The sequence below is a fragment of the Amphiprion ocellaris genome, chromosome 14 (assembly GCF_022539595.1).
Source record: "Amphiprion ocellaris isolate individual 3 ecotype Okinawa chromosome 14, ASM2253959v1, whole genome shotgun sequence".
NCBI lineage: Eukaryota > Metazoa > Chordata > Actinopteri > Pomacentridae > Amphiprion > Amphiprion ocellaris.
Genome location: NC_072779.1, coordinates 13,810,867 through 13,837,240, shown reverse-complemented (window position 1 = coordinate 13,837,240; position 26,374 = coordinate 13,810,867). Strand labels below are relative to the sequence as shown.

The following is a 26,374-nucleotide window of genomic DNA, read 5'->3' as shown; positions in this document are numbered from 1 at the left end:
GTTTCATGTTCAAAGCAACTTTTGCAGGAGAAGGTTGTTTAGTTTGAGTGCAAGGTCTTGTGCTGCCATGGTTACCTCTACGGTGCCTTATTAAATGGCTCATTTTGTTATTCTTGTTTGGCTGGTTGTGCATTTTAATGACAGTCACTGTCCACTTGTGTTTCTTACTGCCACTTGAGTATCCCGTTAAACAGGATGTGTAAATTAATCCACTAATCCCCCTGCTGTCTTTTAATTACAGCAAGGACAGCAGGTCAATGGCATGCACTTTGCAATTTTAAATTGCTTTTGTTCTCTCTTAGTGAGAGGCAGCTGTGGGTTTATTTAATCATATTTTGAGTGCAGTATTTTTATCTGTAAAGTGGGTGATTTTGTAAACTTTAAATCACTGTTAACAAAACACCTTAAAATGAAAAAAATATCATTGTTGAGCAACTCTTACCAAAAAATATATCAGATTCTTACTATTTTTCAACCTAAACCCCCAGCTTTGTGACTCGTTGTTTACTTCAGAAGGTGCAAACAAAAATGACTGTGTGAAATATATGTTGGAGAAGTTGAACTGCTTTCCCTGAAAAGCTGCTGCATGTTAAAATGTGGTTTTGTTTATCTCCTTGGTGGGGGGAAATAATAGAGAGAATGACATCCTACGCACACAGTCACAACAACAACAAACAAAAAGGAAATAAAAATGATACTTCAGGGTTACAGGTGAGTAGCATATAATTTAGTATTTCTCCCTGTCTGTCATCCCTTCTGGATCGCTGCTTTTCATCCACAGGTCAGCTACAGCACTGGAACAAGTGGAGATTTCACAGTCCCAGTCCTGCTGTAAGCTGATATGAATGGAAAAGCCTGTGAGGCTGCAGACTGGTCTCAGTGCAGAGGAGGGGGACTGTTTAATAAGCTCACCTCAGCAGACATATTAAGGCAACTGTTGGGGGAAATATCCAACATTTATAAGCGTGGAAATACAATCCAGACAGAAACAGAGGATAGTTTTCTTCTGTTCAAAAGCTCAGTGAAGGCAGCTTGGTGTGGGACAAAAGCCCGTTCTTATTATAAACTCAGATTGAAGGTCAGACGTTTTCTTTAAACATATTTAAAAACCATTAGATACGTAATAACGAGGTGAATGCTACAAATGTGTAACGCCTTGAGCGTTTTTCATATAATGAATAGTAGGACAAAGGCTGCACTTTCTGTTGTCCGTCAAGTTGAAGCCCAAACTTGCCTGCACCAACCCAGCTGTTCTCCCACAGGAAACATTTGAGCATCCCACGGGCACATTCGGTCTTTTCAGGGGCCAATCACAGTGCGGCTGTGACAGGGTTGCGCCACGCAGTCTCTGGGCTCTGAGCTCAACTCTGGCTGGACAACTGGGGAGCTGCGACAGACGCGCACACAAGTGCAACTGCGACACAAGTCGCACTTGCAGGCTGACTGATGGGAGCTCACTGGTGATCAGCTGCGCAAACTTTTTCTTGCTTTCTTGTCGGATCTTCAAAAAAAAAATCAATTTGCCGGATGCGTCCAGCACAGATCAATACAATCCGAAAATTAAATGGGACAACAAAAATCGCGACAACTTGAATCGCTCCGGTTCAGTTTTGCCAACTTTGTGTACTAGACCATCCGATCCGCCTCAGTCCGTACGGGAGCAGCAGCAGCAGCAGCAGAGGAGGCGGAGGAGGCTGGATGTGGCAGCAGGAGACGGGTCACTGAGCTGCAGCGAGCCGGGTGCGACTTTCTCCAGTCACCAACTCTCCAATGTCACCGGACAGGATGATGATCATTGGACTTCTGCTCAATGTCTTCTCTCATGGTAAGCAGCACATTTCTAATTTCGATCAGCCTGTAATAGAACGTTATGCATTTAGATGTTATCATTCATGTAGTCTGCCCAGTCCGATAGTGCTGGATTCATTCATTGTCCTCCAGTAGGCACAACTTGAATAGGAATGTATATAGTCCAAATGTTTTCATGCAAACATATTATAGGCTGTAACAAACCTTCCAGTCCATATGCATGAATGAATATGTTCTATTATCATTTAGATTCTGAAGACTCTGACTTTAACTTTTTGTAAATTAGCTCTGGTTTTACTCATCTAACCTCACATATTACATATGATCCATTTTTTAAAAATATATAAAAGAAAAAACAAGTAGAAAAGACTTATTAAACAACTTCACAACAAAAGGAACATCCTAATAGATTCTCAGACCATGATCCATGTTTCTGGTTTGACTTTTAGAACAACCCTCAGAATATAATTTAAGAGGTCCATGAAATCATATAGCAGCATAAAGCAGAAGCACTCTGAGATTTTACATGTGGATGACATCATTGGCTCGGATCTGTTATTTCTACCTTGGACCCGTTCCAAAGAGAGCTGATCTGTTCTCCCAAGTATTGATTGGACTGTCCCAGATCATGGAAATACCAAACCTAAACTGTTAAAATAGACATAAGAATGTGCTTTAGAAGTTGATAAGGTGAAAACTAACATTCATAACTTCGTGGCAGAGAAGAAGGAGCCACTTTGTCATGCCAGAGCTTTAATAGTCTTTGTCTTGGAAGATGTACAACACATTAAGCTGCGGCCAAATGAGCTATAATGATTGGGGTCAATAATATGACTGGCTGGATAAGACATCTCCTATAAAGCTCGTTGGTCTTATTGATCTTGATCTACATCAGGTTTGATCTTCTTTTTAATTTGAAATACTCAAACTGCTGTGGTTGTTTGCAGGTCATGAATTTTGACCCATTGTTTACACAGACTATATGAAATGTCCTTTAAAGGAAATACAACTTCCCCCATATGCTCCTCACTGCAGAAATACATGTAAATACTGTAATTGCTAGGATTATGTCAGTAGTACAGGAAGCACAGACTCCTCTGCATCTAGGAAAATTCAGATAACACCAGGTGAGGGTGCCCATTAGAGATTAGTGTCATAAAATGATAAATGCTTTCTTGTGAATGTCAAAGCTTTCAGGCACCCAGTATATCATGCAGTGTGTAAAGCCCACCTGTCAGGCACTTAGGTGGAATCACGCCAAGAAAAGCAGTTATTTTCAAGTGCTAATTAATTGAGATCTGAATCATTACACATGCAAATTAGATAGTCTGTCACGATGTTGAGTTCTGACATTATACCTGATTGCAAAAAGAAATTGTTGGATTCAAACTTTGTTAACTGACTTCGTTAAAGATAAGCAAAATCTGTGCACAATCTGGTCTCGAATCACATTCTGGTTTTGGATAAATCTGTTGTGGAGCTGCTTTGTCTCTACATGGCAGTTTACCAGACTGTTAAGTGTCAGCATATCGACATCTCCTGTCTATAGGATTTGTATAAATAGGCTAGTCTCTCAGAACTGGATTCCATTTCAAAGAATGTTATTTTTACCTTGTAATATATGTGACCTTGTGCAGCCCGGTGACCTCAACAATAGCAGTGGTAACTTTAGAGGTACACATAAGGCTTTCCAGCATGTCACCATGATTGGAATTAATTTACAGAGATTACACAATTTCTTCTCTTTAAACACAAGTGCCAGGTCTGCTTCAGGACCTTGTAGTTTAAATTTTCTCTTCGGCCATTGATTAAAGCCCTAAAAACCTAATCTCTGTGTATTAAAATTACACATTTAGAAGTGGTTTTCCCATGAAAATAACCCTTTCATGCCTTGAATTGGCTTAGATGTTTCCTCTAGAATGCATAGATCTGTAAAGTCCCCATCTTTTTCTCCACCCAACCATCTGCTACTGCAGTTCAAGCACACCAGCTCACCAACAACTCTGCTCAGGTACTGTAAAACTGCTCGATGCTGCACAGTTGCAAGTTGTAATGTTGCAGTAATTCATTCATACATTAGAAATAGAAATCAATCTAAAGAATAATAATAATACAGATTGGTTGTTTGGGTTTGTTACGTATATTGATAGCAGTCTGAATTTGTGTTTTTGAGGCATTTATTGGTACACTGCAGTTTCAAGACATATAAAAAGCATATTGAAATAATATATGCACATGTTAACCAGATTGAAAACCTTGACTTTCACCAGAGTGGCTCTTTCAAACAAACCACTCAACAACAACACATCAGTTGGTCTCTAGAAGCTACGCTCACTGTTTGCATTTGTCGCTGCATTCATCTGTTACTTTGACTAAATGAAAAGTACAATGGAAAGGAATGTCAAAATAATGCATGAGATCCCTTTGAATGTTGCCGTGCACTGTCTTTGCCAGATGTATTAATGGAAAGCAGGCTATTGTTGAATGACATTTAACCTGACTGACCCTTTGCTGCCAGGCCCCTGTGGATTATTGCTGAAGTCCCAGTGCAGGCTGCAACTGCTGATTGAGTGCAGCTATTTCGGTACCTCATTTAGTGGACGTGATTGAGCTGTAACATGGTTGTCATAAATTTATTAGAGCTCATTTTCAGACTGTGTGAAGTTACACAGGTCTGAGATGAACCAAATATCAACATACTTGAGCAGTTTCTATTTAACTGTTTGACTTCACCTCATGCACATCGGTTTATCTTGGCTTCTCTATCTTTCCCACTGTGCCACATACTTATCTTTTTATTCTCTCTCTGTGCTCGAGCACCGTCTTTACTCTGCGCTTGTAATTCAGTTTTGTTTGGGACGACAGCGCACAAAAATTAAATTGGCAGCGTGCCCAGTGGACATTACCTAAATAAAAAAACATCAGATGCACTTTCTGAATTCGCTGTTATTTCACATATTTGATGTTTCAGTGAATGTGAGCCTGAATGACACCTGATTTCTCACTGTCAAGCTCGTAGCATAAAAAATAGTTTCTGGAAGGTTAATTTGTGTCACTTGTGTGCCATTGTCTATTATACTCAGTTGGCTTGTGTGTGCTCTGCATCTTGATTGTCACTTGTACACACTTGATGGCACAAACAAAACCCCACAGCCTGATGGAAACTGTCAGTGTGTGTGTCTGGCCAAGAAATTATTTGGCACACCAAAATTTAGGACGGCTACAGGCAGCAGAAGGCAAAGTCCTAAAATATTCACATGGCTCCAGACACACTGACTGGTTGATGCGGCACCTGATGCATTTTACCTGAGTACAGCGCAGAGATGTTGCCTGCGTGATGTAGCTGCCAGCGCAGCTCATTAAACAAGACATGATCCAGATGCACGGGGGAAACTGTTGATTCAGAACATGAAATGATGATTCTTGTACACACTAGCAGAGTTGTGACCTTTGGATTCATGAAACGTTGCCACATTTTTTACAAAACAGAGATTATGCTCAACATCTCTAATGATTTAATACTGAGAATGGTCACAGGTTGACTTGCTTATTCCTGACTACATCTTGTTGGAGGCCTGGAGTCTTCTCTGTGGGGTGTGTGCATTAAAAAATGATTAAAGCAAGTGCAACTGTACAGCTCTTTTTAACACACCAGTCACACAGAGATTCAATCTTGTTAACTTGCTAAAACTTTGGCATAATCAGAGGTGTGGTTTTCCTGAGCGTGCAAGGCAGTTTTTGTCAATTCTGGGATCAGGGAGTGTGAACATTTGTTGGACAATGTCTCAAAGATAAAATTAGCAATTGAGCACCGTTTTGGTGAAGACAGTGTGAGACTGAAAAGTGAGAATGTTTTATTTTTACATAGACCTGTCTTTGCCGCCATCAGTGCAGTCCTTATATGACTGTAGGAAGAAAGGTGTGGATCTAGTGTGGAGAGATTTGGATGATTTGAAAAGTTGGAGGCAGTGTAGTTGATAAGACTAATTAGATCTGTCAGGTGTAGCAGTAAGGAGAGATTGGGGAGGAAGAAGGTGCAAAGATGAGAACAGGACAGTCAGAGAGGGCGTATGAACATGTAATACAACTTCTTGTAAGTGAGAGCAAGTTCATTTATTTCAAGTTCTTCTCTAGTGGTCGATTTAACCACTAAAAACTTGTCTCTGTGTATCAAAGTTACAAAATATTCCCTTCCTCTCACAAAATTCCTTAAATTTAACTTCACACCATTGCCTTCTTTAGAATATGCTTACCTGTGAAGTCCCTGCCTCTTTCTCCACCTACATATCTGCTGCCTGCTGCCGCTCAAGCACACCAGCTCACCTACAGCTCTGCTCAAACAGTGTAAAACTATTTTGCGCTACACAAGAGTAAGTTGTTACATTGCGACAATTTTTCCATATGTTTTTGAACTGGGAGCTGATTGTGAAGAAGCTCCAGCATGCAAGATGACAAAAAACACATACAAATTTTGGTTGTGCTGGAGTCTGCAACTCGTCTTCAAGGCAAAAATACTCAGCCACGGTGCTGCACTGCTCATTTTGCTAATGATATGTCTTGTAGCATATAAAAAACCCACCACGTTAACAAGGTAAACACTTGATTTTCACCAGTTTAGGTCTTCGATATCAAGAATGAACTAAACTGAGGTATTGTTTGACAGCTGAGGTATTTTGATAAATGTTTTGAAAAATTTACTTTGAGCAAAGACATCCACATATGAGGAAAATGCATACATTTGGAAATAGCATGCTAATAGGAATAATCTCCTCACACAGTAAGAAAATAAGTTTTTTTAATTATAGAAACAATTTTCTCCATCTCTCTCTAAGAAGATCTGCTTGACTGAGGTTGCCCAGGGCAGTGCCAGAGTTTCCTCATAACAAAGAGAATATGTGCGAATCGTTAAGCATATGTTTAATGTTAATAGAAAGTTTAATGTTAGAAGCCGATGAGCTGAGTGGTGGAATTTACAAAATTTAGCGCTCAACAGAAATGATTGTGTCAATAAGGAGCCACACAAGCCTTAATCAGCACTGATTAACCATCTGTGTCCTTCCTGAGGAAACACCTCCATCCACGGCTACACACAGCCTGGAAACGTGCTCAAATTATGATGCAGACAAAATCAGGAGAACTCAGCAAAAAGTCTGAAACAGAAATGTGTTTAGAAATACTGAAGTCCAATAAGATCCTTGCAAAACGCTAATGCACAAGCTGGCACGAGTGTTCTCCTAATCCAGCTTTTTGTATGAAACTTCAATCTAACTGTTAGATTGAGGTGTTGTCATTCCCTTTTCCTTTTTTTTTTTTTTTTTTAGCTTTTCTCATGTTTATTTTGAAGTCTAATCATTTCGCCAGGATTAATATTACACTTTCGACATAAAGACATATTTTATTCTGCATCTTACTTGCTCACATTTATTACCCTTATGCTTTCCTGTTTGTTCTCTTGAGGTCAATTAGTGTGTTAACCTGCAAATTAAAATTCAATTAATCAATATCTGAATATTCAGGTCAGTCTTCATTAAGATCCAGTACAGGACAGCCAAGCAGATAAACGTGTAAGAAACCATGACAACAACACATAATAATCATTATATCAAAAAAAGAGAAATAAATATGTTATCAATCAGCTCTGTAATATGGCTGTAATGTACACAACAAGACAGATATTATATATGACTAACTACTACTAACAGTTTCCCAAAGATAATCTGACACCTTCAAAGTGCTTGTTTTATTGGACTTAAGTTTGATCCAAATCCAAAAACATTTCATTTGCTTAGACCAAGAACACCAGTAAGTATTCACATTTAGAGACTGTAAGAAGAAATTTCAACGCCGATGCTACTTGAAATGAAAATTGACCGGCACAAATCTATAGCCACTAACCGTCACCAGATTTCAATTAAAACAAATACAGGCCTTTATGTGAAACATTCATGTGTATGTAAACTAATTTATGTTCAGTCCAGTCGGGAGTCCCACCGGTTTGGTTGTAGATGAGATGAACAGGTGCCTTTAGTAACAAGTAGCTTCAGTCGTGAACATGTTTATCCACTCTCACTTTTGCTCCATCTTGTCGCCTTGCTGCCATTTCCTCCTTGAGCCTGTGACTTCCTTCTAAGAAGTCCCTTCTGTCACAATCCCCGAGCACATTTCACATCAGAGCCACGCTCTCCCGCCACGGTCTCCTCTCAAGTCAAATTACTGCCCGACAATCTGGACGCTCCGCAGCCCATCCCCACGTGTTTGAAAAAGGACGAAGGAGAAAATTTGGCAAACCATTTTTTTTTACTGGGGATTGTTGGTACGTGCTGTGTGTGGTTTTGCCATTTATGGCGTTAACCTTCATCAGTTTTGCCTCACAAATTCTATTAATCACCCCAGTGAGAAATCAATAGAGTGCGTTGTGACTCGCATATCACAGCAATTCATCTCCCTTTCACTTTTCTCTCCTCCTGTTCTTTAAAAACACCCACACCCAACCCCCACTGTCAGAATTCCCTTAACCCAGACTTTTACTTTAGCAATTTGTTGCATGGTGAACAGCCTAATGTGAGTGCAGTGCTTCTTTATCATCATGACATTAAATAGTGTGAGAATTATTAAAATAATTCTGACCTGTCTGCTGGACAAGATTTAACAGAGCTGCTCTGTACTTTATATAGGGCTTTGTTATCTGTGCATATATATATGTGTGGGTATATGTGTGTGTGTGTGTGTGTGTGTATGTGCGTGTGCGTGTGTGTGTGCGTGTGTGAGCAAAGAGAAGCTCGGAACTAAAACTGCTGATAGTCTCTCTTTATCAATGGTGAGCCTGAGGGAGCAAACACTGAGAAGGAATAATGAACAAACTGTCCGCTTGGCAAACAGGAGATTACGTGAAGCTTGTCTAAATTGCAGCTAAACATGGTAAGATTTAATACTTTGCTATAATTACCATGGTATCATGATGCACAGATAGGCAGACAGACAGGTAATCATCACCTATACATACCTTAGGGAGCTGTGACTGTGACTATGACTCACTGCCCTGTGTGTTAGCCTCCTATTCTTTTTCTCCCCCTACCTCCCCCATGGAGTCACTGCAGTAGCTTTGGAAGTTTTCCTGCAGCGGCGATGAAGCATAGCTTCTGTTTATGATATGTCTCATGCCAAAGTGAGACGTGGACCTTATGTGGCGTCTGAGATTGCGAAACATGCAGCCGCAGAATTGGATTGCAACCGCGCTTTGTGCCGCCAGTCAGCAGGGGCTTAATCGAAGTGTGTGACCGATCTAACACAATGCTGTGTGTGTTTGTATATGAGCTTTTGTGATGTATAGTGTACTAAAGCATAAGTACATGTGAGGATAAAATATGTATATTTATTTGTCAAAACGCACACATTAGGTTCAAGCATGAATATTTACTCAATTAATTCCTTACTATGCTGCATATTTTATATGTCTGCCAGCTTGTTCTTTTTGCACTGTTAAAAACTGACAGGATATAGCAAATTAACAAGATAAAGTGGGAAAAGTGTGTGCATATTGCCTGCCCAAGTGGTTTTTCTTTCTAAGTCTTGAATCATTGTGTGAAAACTGTAATTTGTGGGGACAATTATGTGTCACATTTGAGAAAATTAATTTCCTGAAATGCTCCATCAGAATACATTTTTTGAACAGGGCTTTCACTTTTTTCTCTCCCCTCCCCCCGGCTGCCTCTGGCCTTCCTCCATTGTGTTTTTCATGGAGCAACAATCAGCATTATGAAATGATTTATAGTTTTTCACTTCCAGTGTTTCGAGACAGAACACTGCCAATCAAAACATACTCAGTGCTTAATCACTATGGACCAGCATTGCTTTTCTATTGAATATGGCATTAGATGTGGAGGGACTGTGGATACTGATATGCAGCACATTTGCACTGACTGACCCTTTTATTGCTCTTTGGGATGAATGAGTTTAAATGTGTATCTAGTAACGTAAACCCACAGCATCTTCTAGCTGGCTCTTTTGTAGGTGTAGCATGTCCGGATGCATCTGTCAGATAAAAACATTTGCCTCAGACTATACATTTAATAGAACTTCAGGGGGGGAAACATCCTCAAAGGGTACATTTGAGTTGAGCCACTGTCTGAATGTGATATCCAGCCTGAGTCTCTGTGTGAAAGCAAAATTGGAAACAAAAGTACTGGTTGGTTGGTCGGAATAGCTGAACAGTGCTGAATAAATTGGTTTTGTCTCTGGCATTACAGGTGGAGATAGTGTCTGACATTGGAGTAAAGCTTGTTTCAAAATGGAAGAGACTCTGCTGCAAAAGGTTTTGCCCCTAGCAGTTCATGTGCCTTTCAATAATAGCAGTGGTTTGGTGGGAGACAACTACGTCCTACAAATATCTGAAGCTCTGAACATCTACAAGTACCAAACTCATGTTTTTGCATCTTTTAGCATGTTTTATCTGTCAATGACTTTCAATGGGATATCACTGGTTTTGAATGGTGAATGCACCTTTCCTGGTTTCCAGACAGTAGCTACTGGCCTTTATTTTTAAAACAAAATGTTGTTATTGTCACATAGGAAGGGACTATTCTGAATATTCTCTCTTGATGATGGTTCAAGTACTGGCAGATCAAAGAGGCATCCACAACATAAGAGGTAGCTGTTGAACAGCATCCCTTTTGATGCAGGAAACAAATTTGTTTCACAACATGATCATTTGATTGTCTTCTAGGTAGAATTTCTGTCTAGCTTACGAATGCATCACTGTTGAGCAGACGGCTCTTAAGGCTTCATAACAAGCACTTGAACAGATGAGGGAGGACAGTTTTTTAAGTGACACAAAAATATGTGACACCATAATGAACACTTAAAAATGTTGTGGAAAAACTGTGGAATGAACATCTGTGATATGAAAATTTGTTACATGTAGATTAAAGTTGTGCTTTGGAGAGAGTTCAACAGTAATAATGTTGAACTTAGTGAAATAAATCCTGCTCTGTATCAAGGGAACCTAGGAGATGAAAACACGTCAAGGGTTCTCCACTGAACGGGATCATATAGTATAGCAGTGTTAAGTTAGAGAGGAAAATGATTTTTTTCTTTGTGTTTGTGTACCAACTGAGGATTAAATTGCTAAAATAATCAAAATGATTAGTGACTAGTGCAGAATTGTCATCTTTGCTCACTTCTTCCTCCAAAATAACAAAAAGAGAGCATTAGGAGTTTGTGCAGGATGCAAAAAAGGGGGAAAAAAGGATGCAGGGAGAAGGATAATCTACAGACTGACAGCCAGGTTTGAAACCTGACAGAAATGCACCATAAATTCACAAAAATTATCTGAAAGTTTTTTTGAGCTCACCTATCCAGGAGCATTGGGGTGTGTGATAAGAAAGATGAGGGCAAATCACAGTATCTGGCTCCACTGTACCACAATGTGAGGAGACTGACTGCTGGAACATTTTCAAAAGCTTGGATGGACATACAACTCTCTTTGATACAAACACTGACATACTGCAATGCATTAATACAAAGTCAAAGATGCACTGTGAGACCGTGTGCATAAAAACATTAGGAGAGAGTCAACGAGGACTCCCACAGAGAAGATAAAGAAATAATTAAGAAGCAATTATAACTACAACATAACCCTATGGTGTTAAATTATTCTCTCGACTCCTGTGTTTCTAGGAGGAACACTGAGGTTTCGCCCACGTTGCTGCTCTATTACACTTTTGTGTTTCCAATTAAATTTAATTCAGTCCTTTTTGGATATTATAGTAACCCACAGTACAGCGGCGTTTCTTTGGAGTGCACTTGCCTCGCTCAATTAAAGCCTATTTAGCTTAAAGACTAGCACTGGCTGGTGGGACCATAAACCCAGCTCTGTCCACTGACAACATCACCCTCTCCTCCAGGTAGTGTGCCAGTATCTGCGTCCTTAGACTGTCTGGTGGCGGAGCAGGGCTGCATCCAGGAGCAGTCCTGCATGGTCATCTATCGCCTGCTGGAATACTGTGCTGCCGAGGAGGCCGTGTCTCCCCTCGGCCCAGACGCCCGTCTGGAGTGCCTGGAGGCCCAGAACTCCTTGCAGCATTATCGCCCCCTTCAAGTTTGCAAGTGTCAGCGTGGCTCTCGCAGGGAGGAACACTGCCTCAGGGTTTATTGGACTGTGAGATTTGCAGGTGGGTTCAGGAATTGGCCTCTGTGTGGTGCGGAGGGGGGGGTTTCTCTGAATTCTCAGCTGCATATAATTTGTGGTCTTTGCTGTGCTTTTTATTTTAGCATATGATGAATATGACGTGTCTCCATATGAAGAACTGGAGTTAAATCTGGTGAGAAACATAGAGATGTCCCGCATGGCCTCCATCATGGCAGGTAGGGTACTTTTTTATGTACTTTAACCCTCTAATGTAATGTAAGATTTGTATTTCCTGATATACATTACTCTGATTTCGTCATAAAGCTTCCTCCCTTTCTGTGGATGGCCAAAACCAGTGTCTGAAGGCGGCTCAGGACTGTGGCCTCTATGAGAAATGTGGCTCCCTGCGGTCAGAATATGTTGTAGCCTGCACCAAGCGAGCAACAGTCTCTGACAACAGCTGTAACCGCCAGAAATGCCACAAAGCCCTGCGGCGCTTCCTGGAGCGTGTGCCAGAGGAGTACAGCTTTGCTTTGCTCTTCTGTCCCTGCTCTGACACTCTGTGCGGGGAGCGCCGGAGGAAAACCATCGTCCCGTCATGTTCCTATGAGGAGAGTGCGAGAGGGGAGGAAAGAGTGGGCAAACCCAACTGCCTCAGCCTGCAGAACTACTGCTCCAGAGACGAGCTGTGTAGGTAAGACGGTCATTTGAGTGTACTGATTTGGTCCATTAAGTTCCGTTTCAGAAAGGCAAGAACAGCACAAAACAGAAACATACAGCCTCAGAATATGTTTTTCAGAGGACAAAGTCTGAGAATCTCTGAGCTAGTACATCAACAGAGCATTCAGCACAAAAAAGGCAACATTAAAGGAGAGTGATGTTTTGTTGAGCTTCATTTGCACTATTGAGCAGTGTTTTGATGAGTGACTGTATTCTTAGTATCTCACATAGAGCTGCGGCTAATGATTGTTTTCATTACTGATTAATCCTTGCCAGTTATTTTATCGATTACTCTATGCATAACAAAAAAACGAAATCGTCATCGCTTTTTCTTAGAGTCACAAAAATTACAAAAACATCTGATTTTTATTATCAAAATGTCCAAGATACTCAGATTACTATAACATAAGACAAAGAGAAAAGCTGCATATTTGTACATTTTAGAAGCTGAAACCATCAAATTTATGGCAGTGTGCATGAAAAATGGCTTAAATGATCCATCAATCATCAAAACAGTTGCAAATTAATTTTCTGTTCATTGATGAATCAAGTAATTGACTAATCTTGCTCTAACAGCACAAACTTGAAGACGTGCAAGAAGAATCCTAATGAAATACACTTCTCAGCTGACTAGAAAGGGTATTAATGTAAATTACTGCTATTTAATGTTTCTCTGTTCCACTGATGGTGATGGTGAGCTACCTCAGGGGAGGAGGACTATTAGCTGATATGAACCTGGATGTTAAAAATTCTGATTATTCAAAAACCATTTTGCAGATGCTTTAAGAACAAAGAGTTCCATACAAAGGGTTCTCTTTGGCCTCAAGGCTCAGCACATTCCTTCCTTTTGCTTGGAGTAATTTTGCAGGAACAAAGTGATACAATACAAGATGTCTTAAATTATAAGAGTCTGTTTATATCTTCAGTGTGTCATTTCTTCAGTACTTCTGCAGAGAAATTCAGGATAGGAAGGTGACAATTCTTCTGGGGCCAGCAGCACTCAATAAGGGTTATGTTTTTCAGACAGAAAAGAAAGATGTGGGAGTGAACAGTTTGCTTTTAGAAGCCCAGAATCCATCCATAGCTACCCTCTTAATCATCAGTGTGATTACAGCAGCTTTTGTGAGGTTAATTTTAGTGCGTACTCTGTCCGCTTGTTGTTCATAAATGTATAGGACTTACTTACATTAATTACACTCTAATCTTCATGTAAATGTTACAGAGCTTATTAAGGATGAAAGAGAAAAAAATTACTGGAGAGTTATTTGAAAATGAGAGCCTGATTAGAGAGCTGAATTATTAGTAACAGATTGTAAGCAAAAAATAATAAAATAAGAATCAAAGCTGTGATTCTTCTGTTCACATGCATTGTTAATATGAATTTCTCTGCTGGAAGAGCACTGAAACTCTCATCACAGCCATATAGTGTCTTCGGTTTTACATCAAGACATACGGTTATATATCTGTTTTTGATTATTGATGAAATCTATGATTTATTCAGCCACAAATGACAAGATATTTTAGACTGAGTGTGTGCATGTTTAATACATTAACCCCCTGACTGCTTTTCTGAAATTTATGCTTGAGGAAAAATACAGTCCATAACAACTCCTCAACTGTAAGGCCAAACAGACTCACCTTGGACTCTATGAATAAAAAACACTTTGGAGAATTTTGAAAACCAGACCAGAATGAGATGTGAACAACTTCAGCAAAACCTTCCTGGTTTTTCTTGACGTAATCAATACCTTAAATTAGAGGTCGAAAAACAACCTCATTGCAGTGACTTAGTAGACTGTGATGCTACTGGCTCAAATCTAAAAATTCTCAGCAGCCAGAATTGATACAAAAGAAATGAAGCCCAACAGTGCTGTGTCCATTTTAATTAAAGTAGGAGTCTATGCTAGTGTGCCAAGATCTGCAAGACTTTCAACATGGCAGTAGGTTGTGTTTTAATATTAGAGGTGGCCTGGTTCTGTTACAGGTACCGCCTGAGTGGAAAGGGTTTATTATAAACCTTGCCAGCATCATCTACTTGTAAAATCTATGTTTTGTAAACGACTGCATGTGTGACTACCGGTGCACAATGACATTATACTGTTAGATTTACTTTCTGAATAGTTTACCACAGCGGAGTGGCTGGTGGGCTAGAAAACTGAATATCCTAAAGCTGTACTCAGCTAACACAGGGTTTATAATGCGAGTGCATAGCTATCTCTGTCTCGGCTTTGTGTTTTGTGCTCTTACACTATGTTGTTGTTTGTGTTGCTTTTGCTGGTTTGATTTAGCACAACCCTGAATTCCAAAATGAAATTGTCAAAACACTTTAAAATGCACACTCTGTTTCTCTGTGCTGACATATATTTTAAAAAAAAAACCAGTTTTCTCCACTGCCTTTCTCTGTGTATGTGTTTCAGATCCCGGTTTGCTGATTTCCAGCACAACTGCCAGCCCTTGCCTCTCTCTGCCTCTGGCTGTATGCGAGAGAGCAGAGCCATGTGCCTGAAGGCCTATGCTGGACTCATAGGTGAGATGGAGGAAAACAAATTAAAGAAGTAGAGGAGGCTAAAAGACTGAATGGCTTGGAGAAGAATTGGCAGAAAGCCACACACAGAACCTGTTATCAGCGGGTGTCTAGCAGTGATATTTGGCCTTTATAATTTTCATTTTGGTGCACAAAATAACTCCACAGGGGTTCTTAAATGGTCATCTGCCAAAAACTGCAGCTCTGGGGATCTAGTCAGCATCACTTTTAAAACTTGAGTCAAAAATTGCATTTCCAGCAGCTCCACAAAAAGATGCAGGCAGTATTATTTCCTTCTGTTTCCCTAGACCCGAAAAGTAATTTTGTGTGCCTGCAATTATCAATATCAAAGACTGGAAAACTAGTGACACTGGATCCACAGGGCATCTAATATTGCTGGGAGATTGTGTCTTATCTTCCATAGACGTGTGTGCTGAAAATGTCTTCCGTCTGAGTAAAACACTATTTACAAAGTTTTTAAAGTTGCACCTGCAATAATACTTTTGCCCTCTTTCTGTAACCAGGAACCATCATGACTCCCAACTATGTGAGCAACAGCAGCACAGAGGTGTCCCAGTGGTGCACATGTGAAGGCAGCGGCAACGAATGGCAGGGATGTCAGCGCATCCTGCACATGTTCAGCAACAACATATGCCTGCGTGAGTAAAACAAGTCAAGGTTAGGAAAGGCAGTGCAGCCTTCGGGCTGCTTGTCTGTAGCATAGAATTGAAACTACATATATGCTAATTAATTCAGTGCTCGTATTAGTAACAGAAGCCAAATGTTTTAGCACAAATGGTGTTAATGCTCTTGGAGTTAGAAACCGTATACATCCAGCACCAAACTGTCATCCTGTAGTTCCGGGATGCTTAGAACATCAGTATAGATAATGCAGTTTTCCTAACTTCAAGAATCAGTGATTGCACTCGGGAACTTTTTGGCCGTTTGCTGTGTGTTTATTAGCCTCACTTTTCCGCCACTTCTGGAGAACATAATGGTTAAGCTCCACCACACCATCATTCCACTATAGGGAAAAATACTCTGGCTTGCTTGTATTTCTTTAAACCAATTACAGCCACTGTGGGACAGGACTAAGTGAAGGATTCGGCTTCAGTGTTCTAACAAAAAAGTGACACTGAAATAGTTGTAATGGAACATTTGCACACAGGTAGTCCAGCACTGTGATTAAAATGAATAATCCAATCCATAAACATATGAACATGTCTTGGCAAAACTTTCAGTTGAAGGTTGCAGCCTGGGGCTTGTTAAATGGTTCTGCACTTATATAGTACCTTTTTAAAACTTCATATAGCTTTGACAAAATGCTTTACAATGTGTTTCTCTTTCATTTACCCCTTCACACACACACATATTTACACATCATTGGTGTGCATGGAAGGTGCCTGCCTACCACTGGGAGTAACTTGGGGTTCAGTGTCTTGCCCAAGGACACTTCAGCACATGGTGGTGTAGGGATCGAACAGTTAACGGACAACCAACTCTACCACCTGAGCCACAGTTGCCACTTTTGCTTGTTTCCTGTGGTGAACAAAACAATAACACGCAGATAGCGGTAGGAGGAGAAGATGCTGACTGAGACTATGGGCCAATGGTAGGCTTATTCCTGCAACTTACGTCTGATGAGTCAGACTATATATTTACAGTACTTTAGGATTTGCTGGCGAAAGTTCATTTTATTTCTAAAACTGGAGATATTTTTATTGAAATTTGTGGTATTAAAGTTCCCATGACTTTTATGGGGGACATTTTTGCCTGTATTTGTCGGTGACAGTGGAGAAAGAGCGGAAATGTGGGGAAAGAGAGCAACAGAACGATGGCATTTGCACCCATGTGGTATGTGCTCTAACCCCTTGGCTAACGGGTCACCTCAGGTCCTGAGACTTCTGAATGGAAACGTGAACAGTGGATTATTCCTACAAGTCAGTCCAGTAGTTTGAGTGATGCAACGTTCCCAAACTTCAGACACGCTGCTCATCTTCAGGCAAAGTCTGCCATAGCTGCCAATTCCTCCTGTGTCAGCATAATGACAGAGGAAATGTTACCTTTTTAGCTGTCAAATGTGAGTATTATCTAAATTAATGTCGAGATTCTGATCTAACTGAGCATTTTATAATGTGCATTAATGCAGAATTCAAATGAGGTGGGTCATAATTGATGATTGAGAAGGCGAACCACTGAACCGTAATGTTTTCTTATAAATAAATGAATGGCAAGAGACAATTTCCCTGGTGTGTGGCTGACTGCCAAATGTGAATGTGATTTCCAGGCTCTGTGGAGTCAATGAATCCTTTCATCAAATGTGATAAACATAATGTGACTTGTTGTTGGATTGTTGCCAAACCACAATAGGTGAAAGAACAGCAAAGGTTCTTACTGAGGAAGTACCGTTTAAGTATAAAGACAACTCAGTTACTGTCGAATTTGAATTCACTAGCCATTGTTTTGTAAGTAATGCAGTGTGCAACAGTAAAAGAATAAGAGTTGAATGCCATACAGGCTGCCTTAATTGGAATAAGAATCCACATCAAGTGCAACTCAGTTTAAAGTCAGCCTGTAGATGTCAATTTAGTCACTTTTCCAACATCAAATTATTTGTCTTGGTTGTCCAAAAATATAGTTCAGAGTAAAATTTGTTGTGCATGCATGTTGAAGCAAACTAAAGCCACTGAAGCTAGAAAAACAAAGGAAGCAGAGATTACACTGACTGTTTTTCAGTTTACCCAATTAACATTTGTTTGCTTTTGTATATACCATACCCATTTAGTCATGTCAGATAAAATACAGTGGATCGACAGTGGCCCCAGAAAGTATTTTGATGTGTAAGCAAGACTTAAAATTAATGACTGCAAACAAAACAAAGATATAAGTAATAGGTTTGGTATTAGACAGTGGTTTAAGCTGACAAACATTCGATATATAGTTCAAAATTAAAGCAAAAAAGTATTTGGACACCCAATAGTGGTTTCACTAAAAATCACTGTTATTGTTTTAGTTTTGCATCCTTTAACGTGTAGAAGGGCTTGACAACATCTGGGCGTGCAATAAACCAGTGTCTGTGATAGCTGAAGTCCAGGGTGTACTGGGACAAGAATTCAGTTTCAGTTGGGTCACTGAGTTTTGATTCCATACGAACACGCATGCAGCACACCAAATGACAGGCACGTGGAGAAGCTGGCAAAGAGATTATTTGACCGTCCCAGTGTGCCCTGATGGCCAGTATACCAATAACTATGATGGAGGTTTCCTTTATGTTTCAGCCAACTCTCAGTTTATCACGATAGAGCATCAGCAAGCTGACAGTTTTTTCCTCCATGACAGCCCACAGGAGCTCAATTGGATTTAGGTCAAGTGCAATAACATTTGGAAAGTCTAGGAGAGATGTATAATTACATTTTTTTCATCCAATTTTGTGTGTGCAGTGAACAAACGAAACGTATTGAACAAATAAAAGTTTTCACCTGATGGCGGCATTAGATGAAAATTCAGAAAATTTCACCTCTTATAATCCAATCCATTGGGCACTTGGATGTATGTATCACTTTCATATCAAGCCATCCAATGGCTCTGGAGATAAATCAGTCTAAACCAAAGTGCTGGACATGACTTAAAAGTAAGAATAATTTTTTAAGGGATATAATCAGATAGTCATACCTTGGCCAATTATGCACGTTATTTACAGAGTTGTTAGTTCTAACTATGCTTCGCTGATAATGTTTTGGTGATGCTTCAAAGATGAATAATGATGTGAACATAATGAAAATGCCTCCTGCTGATTTTGTTTCAGGCAATGCCATCAGCTCCATGGGAATCTCCGCACCTCCTCCTGTGGAAAACACTCCAGTGCCAGCTTCTCAGCCCTCCCCACGCGTCTACCAGGAGACGGTCCATGTCGGTGTTAACACTCTCTCTGAATTCAACAGTGTGAGTACTCTCTACGCTGTCTCATCATATGTTTGTGTTTGACACTTGGTACCAGATCAGCTGAAGAAGTGTATATCAGGTGGTAACACCTACCAGGGACTGTAGCAGTGAGTTGGGCACAGGAGCTCCTTGTATAACCTCAGATTATTTCTCTCCCCCTCCCTTCTGCTGCCCATACCTCTCATTGTGGCTGAGGATTAGCCGTAGGTGTTTGCAGCATTAGACTCAACCCTTACTGTTAATATTCATATATGCACACCCATCTGCTCCATATTCCCCATTCTCTCACCATTTTAATCCTCCTCATTCCGCATTTCCTCTTCCTTATATCCCATCCCACAAACCTTTGCCGCACAGAAGCCCTGCCATTAGTGGATATATAGCACATCCAAAAACACAGTTCATTTAAAGGTGATCCATTTACATTTCCTATTTGTTATATACACTACCCCTAAAATAATCAGATGATGAACTCTAGTGGAAACAATAAGGAGAATATCTATTGCAGTCAAACAAAATTCTCTGCACTTTAAATCTGATTTGAGAGAAATTTCTGAATCAATTGTCCATGAAAACTGAAAAAAATTCAAATGGATGCTGAAAAATGGATTGCTGTGAAACAATAAAAAGGAGGTACAACAACTTTTCTTCTCTAGTTCTGATGCCAGTGACATGTCAAGGCTGTTTTGAATCAATCCAAAGTCAGGCTCAAGCAAAAACACAAAACCCCTGAATAGTAAAGTTTGGTAGTAACCCAGCAACACTGTCCTCTGTGGTTTGAGATTTTAATTGTGTTGCACCTCTGATCACATCCAGATCAGGGCTGGGTGTGGTTATAAGTGCATTCTGTTACACTTCCAACAGTGACACTCACAAGAGAACTTTTCTGCATCACTTCAACAAATCCCTGTAACCTTCAGGTGGAGGACATTCAGCCTACATGCAAGTAGCACAACCACTACTGAGCTAACCTGCTGGTGGCTGACTGCTGCTGGCTGTGTGAGCTGAAATATAATCTGGCAGAACAGATTGACTGGGGCCGGTGATATTTTTTCATGAGTTTCGGACATATTTCAGTAGAAACGGATGAAAATGAACATTTGCTGTCTTCATATTAACCTGGGGCCTGTTGCTGTCAATGTTTCCTCTTCAAAATATAAACTACTGTACAAAAACAAACAAAAATATTCCTATCCATCATACTACGCTTGATTGAGACATCTGATCTTTTTCTGATCTTTTTCAAATCCATATTGCCACATGAGATAATGACACCAAACATAGAGATGAAGAACTATCTTCAGTGACAAGAAGAACAAGGAGTCCAGTAACAGATAGCATGACCCTCCCAGAGCCCTGATTTCAACTCAAGTCAGTCTGTTTTACATGAAGAGACAGCCAAAGTTCATAGAATAGCTCTAGCAAGGTCTCCAAGGTCTACAAGAAAAACTACATCTAGACCTTTCACAATTATTACATAATCGCCTGATTGCGATTATGTGAGTTGACCATAATCATTTTGCATAATGCACCATTCACCTGCCTGAAAACAAGTTATGTTTCACTCACTACTTGGTTTAATAGTACCGACTGTTCATCTCAAGGTGCTAAACTTGTAATGTTCGACCTACTGCATGTCAATGAGCATCTGTTGACATCAGCGTCATGGAGTTAGTTGCAAAGTCAAACATTAGATCACTGCTGCGAGCACATTTTGGTTTTAAGCCAAATGTTAAAGGAGAGTCCAATAACTTACAGGAGGCAAATTTGTTAGATTTGCAGCAAAAAGGTGGCGATCAAAGGTGTTATTACCACTAATGTAAAACTAACAGAGGCATAAAATGAACAGGCAAATTAATCGCAATTACTTGTATGACAATTTGCAGTCAACTAAGATATCATTATCATGACAACTGCATAACATTTTCCCACCATTCTGTTTCCAGATTGGTCAAAGTAAAATATAACTATATGATAATGCAACAGAACACTGGAGATTGTCAAAGGGATCCTTAAATGTGGCTTTCAATAATATTTATAATGGATGTAATATTCGATTTTTGAGTTAGATGGTTAACTACAAGTTTGAGTTTTTTTGTTTCTTATTTTTACACTTGATACGTAATTATGGAGGGCTGTGAAATCTACCAAAGACAATTGTGTTATGGGCTTCTTCATTATGTAATGTTTTATACAGTACAATACAGTTTATACAGTGTCTGCATTAATCGGGTTAAAAAAATGGTCTAGCAAGTATCAGGATCTATGGTGTTTCCTGCTTACAGTGGAGTGTGTTTACTTGTTTATATACATTATAGTTCCTCCACATCTCTGTCCTCCACGGCTAGTTTTGACTTGATGTGGAGCTGCCCTCTGTTTTAAAGAAAAACCAAAACTGTGTGTAGGCACTAAATCAGACAGCAGAGTCCAGTCCTGTTCGATACACACAGGAAATGTCATTTTTCTGAGTTATACTTCTGTAAGCAGCAAACATCTGACATATAGTTGACAGATTTTGGTGTCGATCTATAGTAGATCTGAAATTTATGCCAAAACATAGGTCAATATTTTCACAATTATGCACAGCCGTTTTTGTAGAAACCTTTAAATCAGGCTCACCGCATGATAATAAACAAGAAATGTAAGATAGGCATCATGCTGCTGCATTTGCTCTATTACCAATTCAAAAACAAGTCATGATCATAATCAGCGCCTTAATTTACTTTCATATCAAGCATAAATGTAAGTATAATCCAACACAGATGAGTGTGTTATTTTCAGCCCAGTGATCATTTGTGAAGATTCCCTTTTTCACACACAGGGAGACAGTAAATGGACACATTAAAAGCAACATCTGAACAGCATCGTTCAGGCTCATTTTCAAAGGTTACCACCTCTCTGACCCACACATATGATTCATGTTCTTTTATTATTTGATCCACAGTCATGCCTCCGCTTCTTGCTTGTTTTCCTTGTGGCTTTAGGATATTTGTATACATAGTAAATTCTGTGTTAATGTAGACTTTCTCTCCCTGACCCCTCCTCCATGCTTCACCACTCGTGTTAATTGCAGGAATTGCTCTTTCCGTGCTTTTACAGATGGAGGACAGTGAGGAAGAGGAACAGGAGGAGGAAGCGAGCGAGGAGTTCAACGTCATCCCGCCGTATTCTGAGAAGGACTCTAACATGGAATCAGGTGCTAGAGGGAGTCAGCGAGGAGCAGCCAGCCAAGCAGTGCCCATGTTCCCATTACTGCTGCTGCCTACACTCATGTTAGACTGAAAGCGCTGGAGTACTGAAGCCTCCATCTCCTTCTCTGCTTACATTTTACATTTGCTACCACTGTCGAATCCAGAAGAAGAAATGTAAATGCTCGTACCATTTTTCTTTTAATTTTTTAAAAAAAATATCTTGCCTTTATTTTGTAATTCTGTTTTTTCCTCTTGAGCCTGTTCAGGAGTTGAAAGATATCAGTAGCTCTGCAGTATCTACCATGTCTTTGCTCGAGTCATCTCCTATGAAATGGGAGGGAACAACGTGAGCAGATACATGAGTGGATGGGTGATTTGAGAAGTGCTGTCTGGGCAAATACTCTATCTAGAGCCTGGTTCACACTCAAAGTGCATCCCCTCTTTAACAAGAAGCACATCGCCTAAGGCCACATACATTATACATGCTCCCAAAAACCATAACCAGTCTACTCCACTGCAACCAGGCATGAGCGCAGCTCTTGATTTCTATTTCATGACTCATGTCACATCCGTTTCTCTGCTGCCCCTTCGGCTTTTCCTCTCCTTCCTTCATACTGTGGTTGAGTAAGATAATCCACTTTACAACAAGCTAATAAGAACCTGCACCGCACTTAAACTGCTTTGTGCCATTAAATAAAAAGGAACCCCTTTTTGAAGTTGCTTCATTTACAAAGTGATAAAATGTGAACCAGTGTGTTGTCACATTAGGCATGGTTCTTCTCACTTTGTTCACCAAGAAAGTAGAGAGCAGCAGTCACTCTGCTCTTCTTCTTCTGTTAACATGCCACTTAGTATTATTCCTACCACAGTGTGTGGTTGAGAATTCTACCACAGGCAAATGTAATGAGATCAAATTCTATTGTAAAAATGACGAGCAGAGAAAAGCAACATAAGCAATTACAGCACAATTCAAATTGCTCAGCATGCAGGGGAAGTCTGAAGTAAAGCTCAGGGGAGGAAAAAGCCAATTTACTGCTGTCATAGCCTCTCACTTCTTTCTTTATCCCTAGGAGATGTGTTTTTAGTGCTCCTTCCCCATCATGTACTTCAGATGTGAGAGCGAGATGCGGCGATAGCGACGGACACAGGAGGCTGTAAAGCCTGCTGGCTGCTCTGATCATTGAGCAGCACATTGAGCCATTCTCTCTGCCTGAAATATCTTTTGCTGATGTTAATGATTTTTTCTCTTATGGCTCATTTTCTTGTGAAATTATGCAGCTGCAGGGATGTAGGTAAAAAGCAGTATAGAAAAGTTTTTTTTAGAGGGATAAACTTGATGATGAGTTTGCAAGAACTAACGAGTCCGAGCTCTGCAAGGAAAATTTTTAAATTGCTTCATGTTGTCTCTAATGACACAAAGTACTATACTATTGATTCATTGTAGGTATACATTCGTGTTTATTTTAAAAAAAAACAGCACTGTATGTAATTGAAGAATTGCAGCTTTAGGTGACCTCAAACAGCAATCCAAACAGATTTTACAAAATCAGTTGGTGAACTTAAATGACCCATTTTTTTGCTCCACTGCTGGCCTTGTTTACATGATGGTTTATTCACACGAAGACTGAACTTTGGATACGGCTCGATAGTGTAAAGGCAGAAATGCTTTGGCAGCAGATGAAACTGTTTCCCTGAGAACAGGTCTTTCCTTTGCTTCAAAGTTTATGGAAGTCATAGTTGGACTTTGACTGGATGTTGTAAGATTATTAAACCTGCAGTGACTGTTACCCACTTTAGGGCAAAATGACATCATGCAGGTTTTTGACCACATTCTGGTTGAGAGAAACCAAGAGGTGGAAGAGGAAAAGGTGAGTTAGCAAAGCTCTGAAGTGTGACAGCAAGCTCAGTTGGGGCAAAGAAAACATATTTGGACTGAATAATTGAAGTAAAAAGCCTGACTGGACATCCAGCTGGTATTCAAATTTATAAACCAGACCGTAGAAAAGACACGGCGCTAAATAAACACTTTAATTAAACATTACGGTGTCACAGTGCAGCATCAGTGGTGCTGCTAATTCCAATCTCTCCGCTGAAGTGAGTTTTAAAGTATCTGACGAACAGCATCCAGTGACAAGTGTCAGTAACTGCATCCAGTGTGCTCTGGCCTTAATACTTAATGTGAGTTTACATGTCTTTTTACGTTTCAGTAGGTTTGTTTATATTTGTAAACTATGTAAAGTAAACATTTACATCAAATGTTGTTTTTATTTTTTGAGGATTTAAAAAAAAAGAAGCTCAATCTCCATCCATAAATCAAATTCCTTAAGAAAATATGTGAATATTTGCCAAGTTAGAAAAGTTTGTAGGTTATATCATGAAAGTTGTGAGACTATGTACAGTACTGTTTCACATGGTAATCTTCTTGTAAAAACATATCAAACATGCCAAATAATTCTAACTATGATGTGTATTAATTGTGTACTTTTGTGACATAGCAGAAAGTGTGCCAATTTGTTAAAAGAATAAATATCACATTGGAAATTTTCATGTCTGACAGAAAAAATTTGCATTTGAATGAGCAAGAAATGTCAGCTTTGTATGAACATATTAACATTTTCTTCTTATTTACAATTCTTTTGACAGGACAAGATCTTAATGGGACTGGGAATATTGCTGGTAATTTTTATGTTAATTTAAGTTAAAACTGGTGAGGTAATTAGTCAAAAAATTTTAATACATGCTAAAATATACAGGGCTTTTTAGAACTTACTTTGTTTTAATTAGAAGTGAATGACTTAGACCGGTAAGTCACTGTTTTATCCCTGGATTATAGTTCGACTTTGGCGAGGACTCTTGTATTTCACTTCTGACTGACAGATGATTACAGGGTCTTGGGGCTGCTACATCCAAAATGACACCACTGTGACATGAAGAAGCTACAGTGGAATGATTTTTAGAAATATAAAAGGCTGCCATGGATCCTGGCATCAGCCTGTGCTTTAATTACAAAAAGTACAGAGGGCTCTGGGCCATTGTTTTTTTTTTTTAATGTCCAAACTCAGCGAACTGTCTACAGAGTTAAGTTCTACTTTGATAATCCCCCACGGAAAAACAATCTTCTACACTTTACCCATCCTAACTATTTATGATCATGGGTGGCCACTAAACTCTCCAGATCTGAGTGGTTTTGGATATTTTACCCATTTAGGACAAATCATTTCCACTCTAAATCACAGCGAAACATTTTTACAAACACTGCTGCTCTCACTACTGGCAGAAATAACATTAATGAGTCAAGCATTAGCACAGGAAGAGCCTGCAGCCCAGAGTGCAACACAGTGCAAACACAATTTTGCCTCATGTGCACATGGCATCTGTATTGATTCACAGTCACTCTTACCTCTAAGTGGACCCAAACTATGCCAACAAAATGCCACAGCCTAACAGAGCCACTGAATCTCCTCACTGTAGAGGTTAAGGGTTTAGTATTTATTTATTTTTGTCATCCATCTCTAAGTCACTTTAACCAAAACCCATTTGACCCTAGCAACAGCAGGAGATATGCCACTGATAAACAGTTAAAAATCACTGCAGAATAATAAATAACTTACCCTGTAGGAATATGACACCACTCTGGTAAAGGTTTAGTAAGATTTAGGCACAAAAACATTGCTTATAATACCATACAGATGATTAAGTTTATGGAACATTATGGGTAAAAGAACATTTTGGTCCCATTCATCCACCCTAACCTCCTCTCTTCATATTGGCTCTATAGCAATGCCACCAAACTTCTTCCTTTGTGTTAATATAGCAATGTTCATAATAAGATTTCTGCACAAAACATTTAAGATGTAATGGTTTTTATGTACCAGGCCTAGAAAAAGTGAAGTAGCTCGATGGAATCCAGCTGTTCATTTATTACTTACAATTGTACTTTCCCCACTGTTATGAGAAACAAGTGAAACAGGCTTAATAATTGCTTGTTAATGTTTGACTTAAAATGGCAATCTCATTTAAATAAATGTCTGTTTATCATCACCAAATTAATTAGCATAATGG

At 39.6% G+C, this 26,374-nt stretch overlaps 1 protein-coding gene across 1 annotated transcript; it reads left to right on the top strand.

The window, feature by feature from the left end:
* The first annotated feature begins 1,208 nt into the window (after positions 1–1,208).
* Positions 1,209–24,857, top strand: LOC111587192 (GDNF family receptor alpha 3). Its single transcript, XM_023297052.3, has 8 exons — positions 1,209–1,825; positions 11,712–11,978; positions 12,079–12,171; positions 12,260–12,629; positions 15,073–15,182; positions 15,704–15,838; positions 18,985–19,121; positions 22,221–24,857. Exons 1-8 carry the CDS (start codon positions 1,771–1,773, stop codon positions 22,401–22,403), a joined length of 1,350 nt encoding a protein of 449 aa, XP_023152820.2. The 5' UTR covers positions 1,209–1,770; the 3' UTR covers positions 22,404–24,857.
* The last annotated feature ends 1,517 nt before the right edge of the window (positions 24,858–26,374 follow it).

Excerpts from the sequence above, each read along its gene's own strand:
- LOC111587192 (XM_023297052.3), top strand. The coding sequence starts at position 1,771 with ATGTCACCGGACAGGATGATGATCATTGGACTTCTGCTCAATGTCTTC. Across the intron at positions 12,172-12,259 it reads CATGGCCTCCATCATGGCAG|CTTCCTCCCTTTCTGTGGAT; the intron begins GTAGGGTACTTT and ends TTCGTCATAAAG. Across the intron at positions 19,122-22,220 it reads CTCTCTCTGAATTCAACAGT|ATGGAGGACAGTGAGGAAGA; the intron begins GTGAGTACTCTC and ends GTGCTTTTACAG.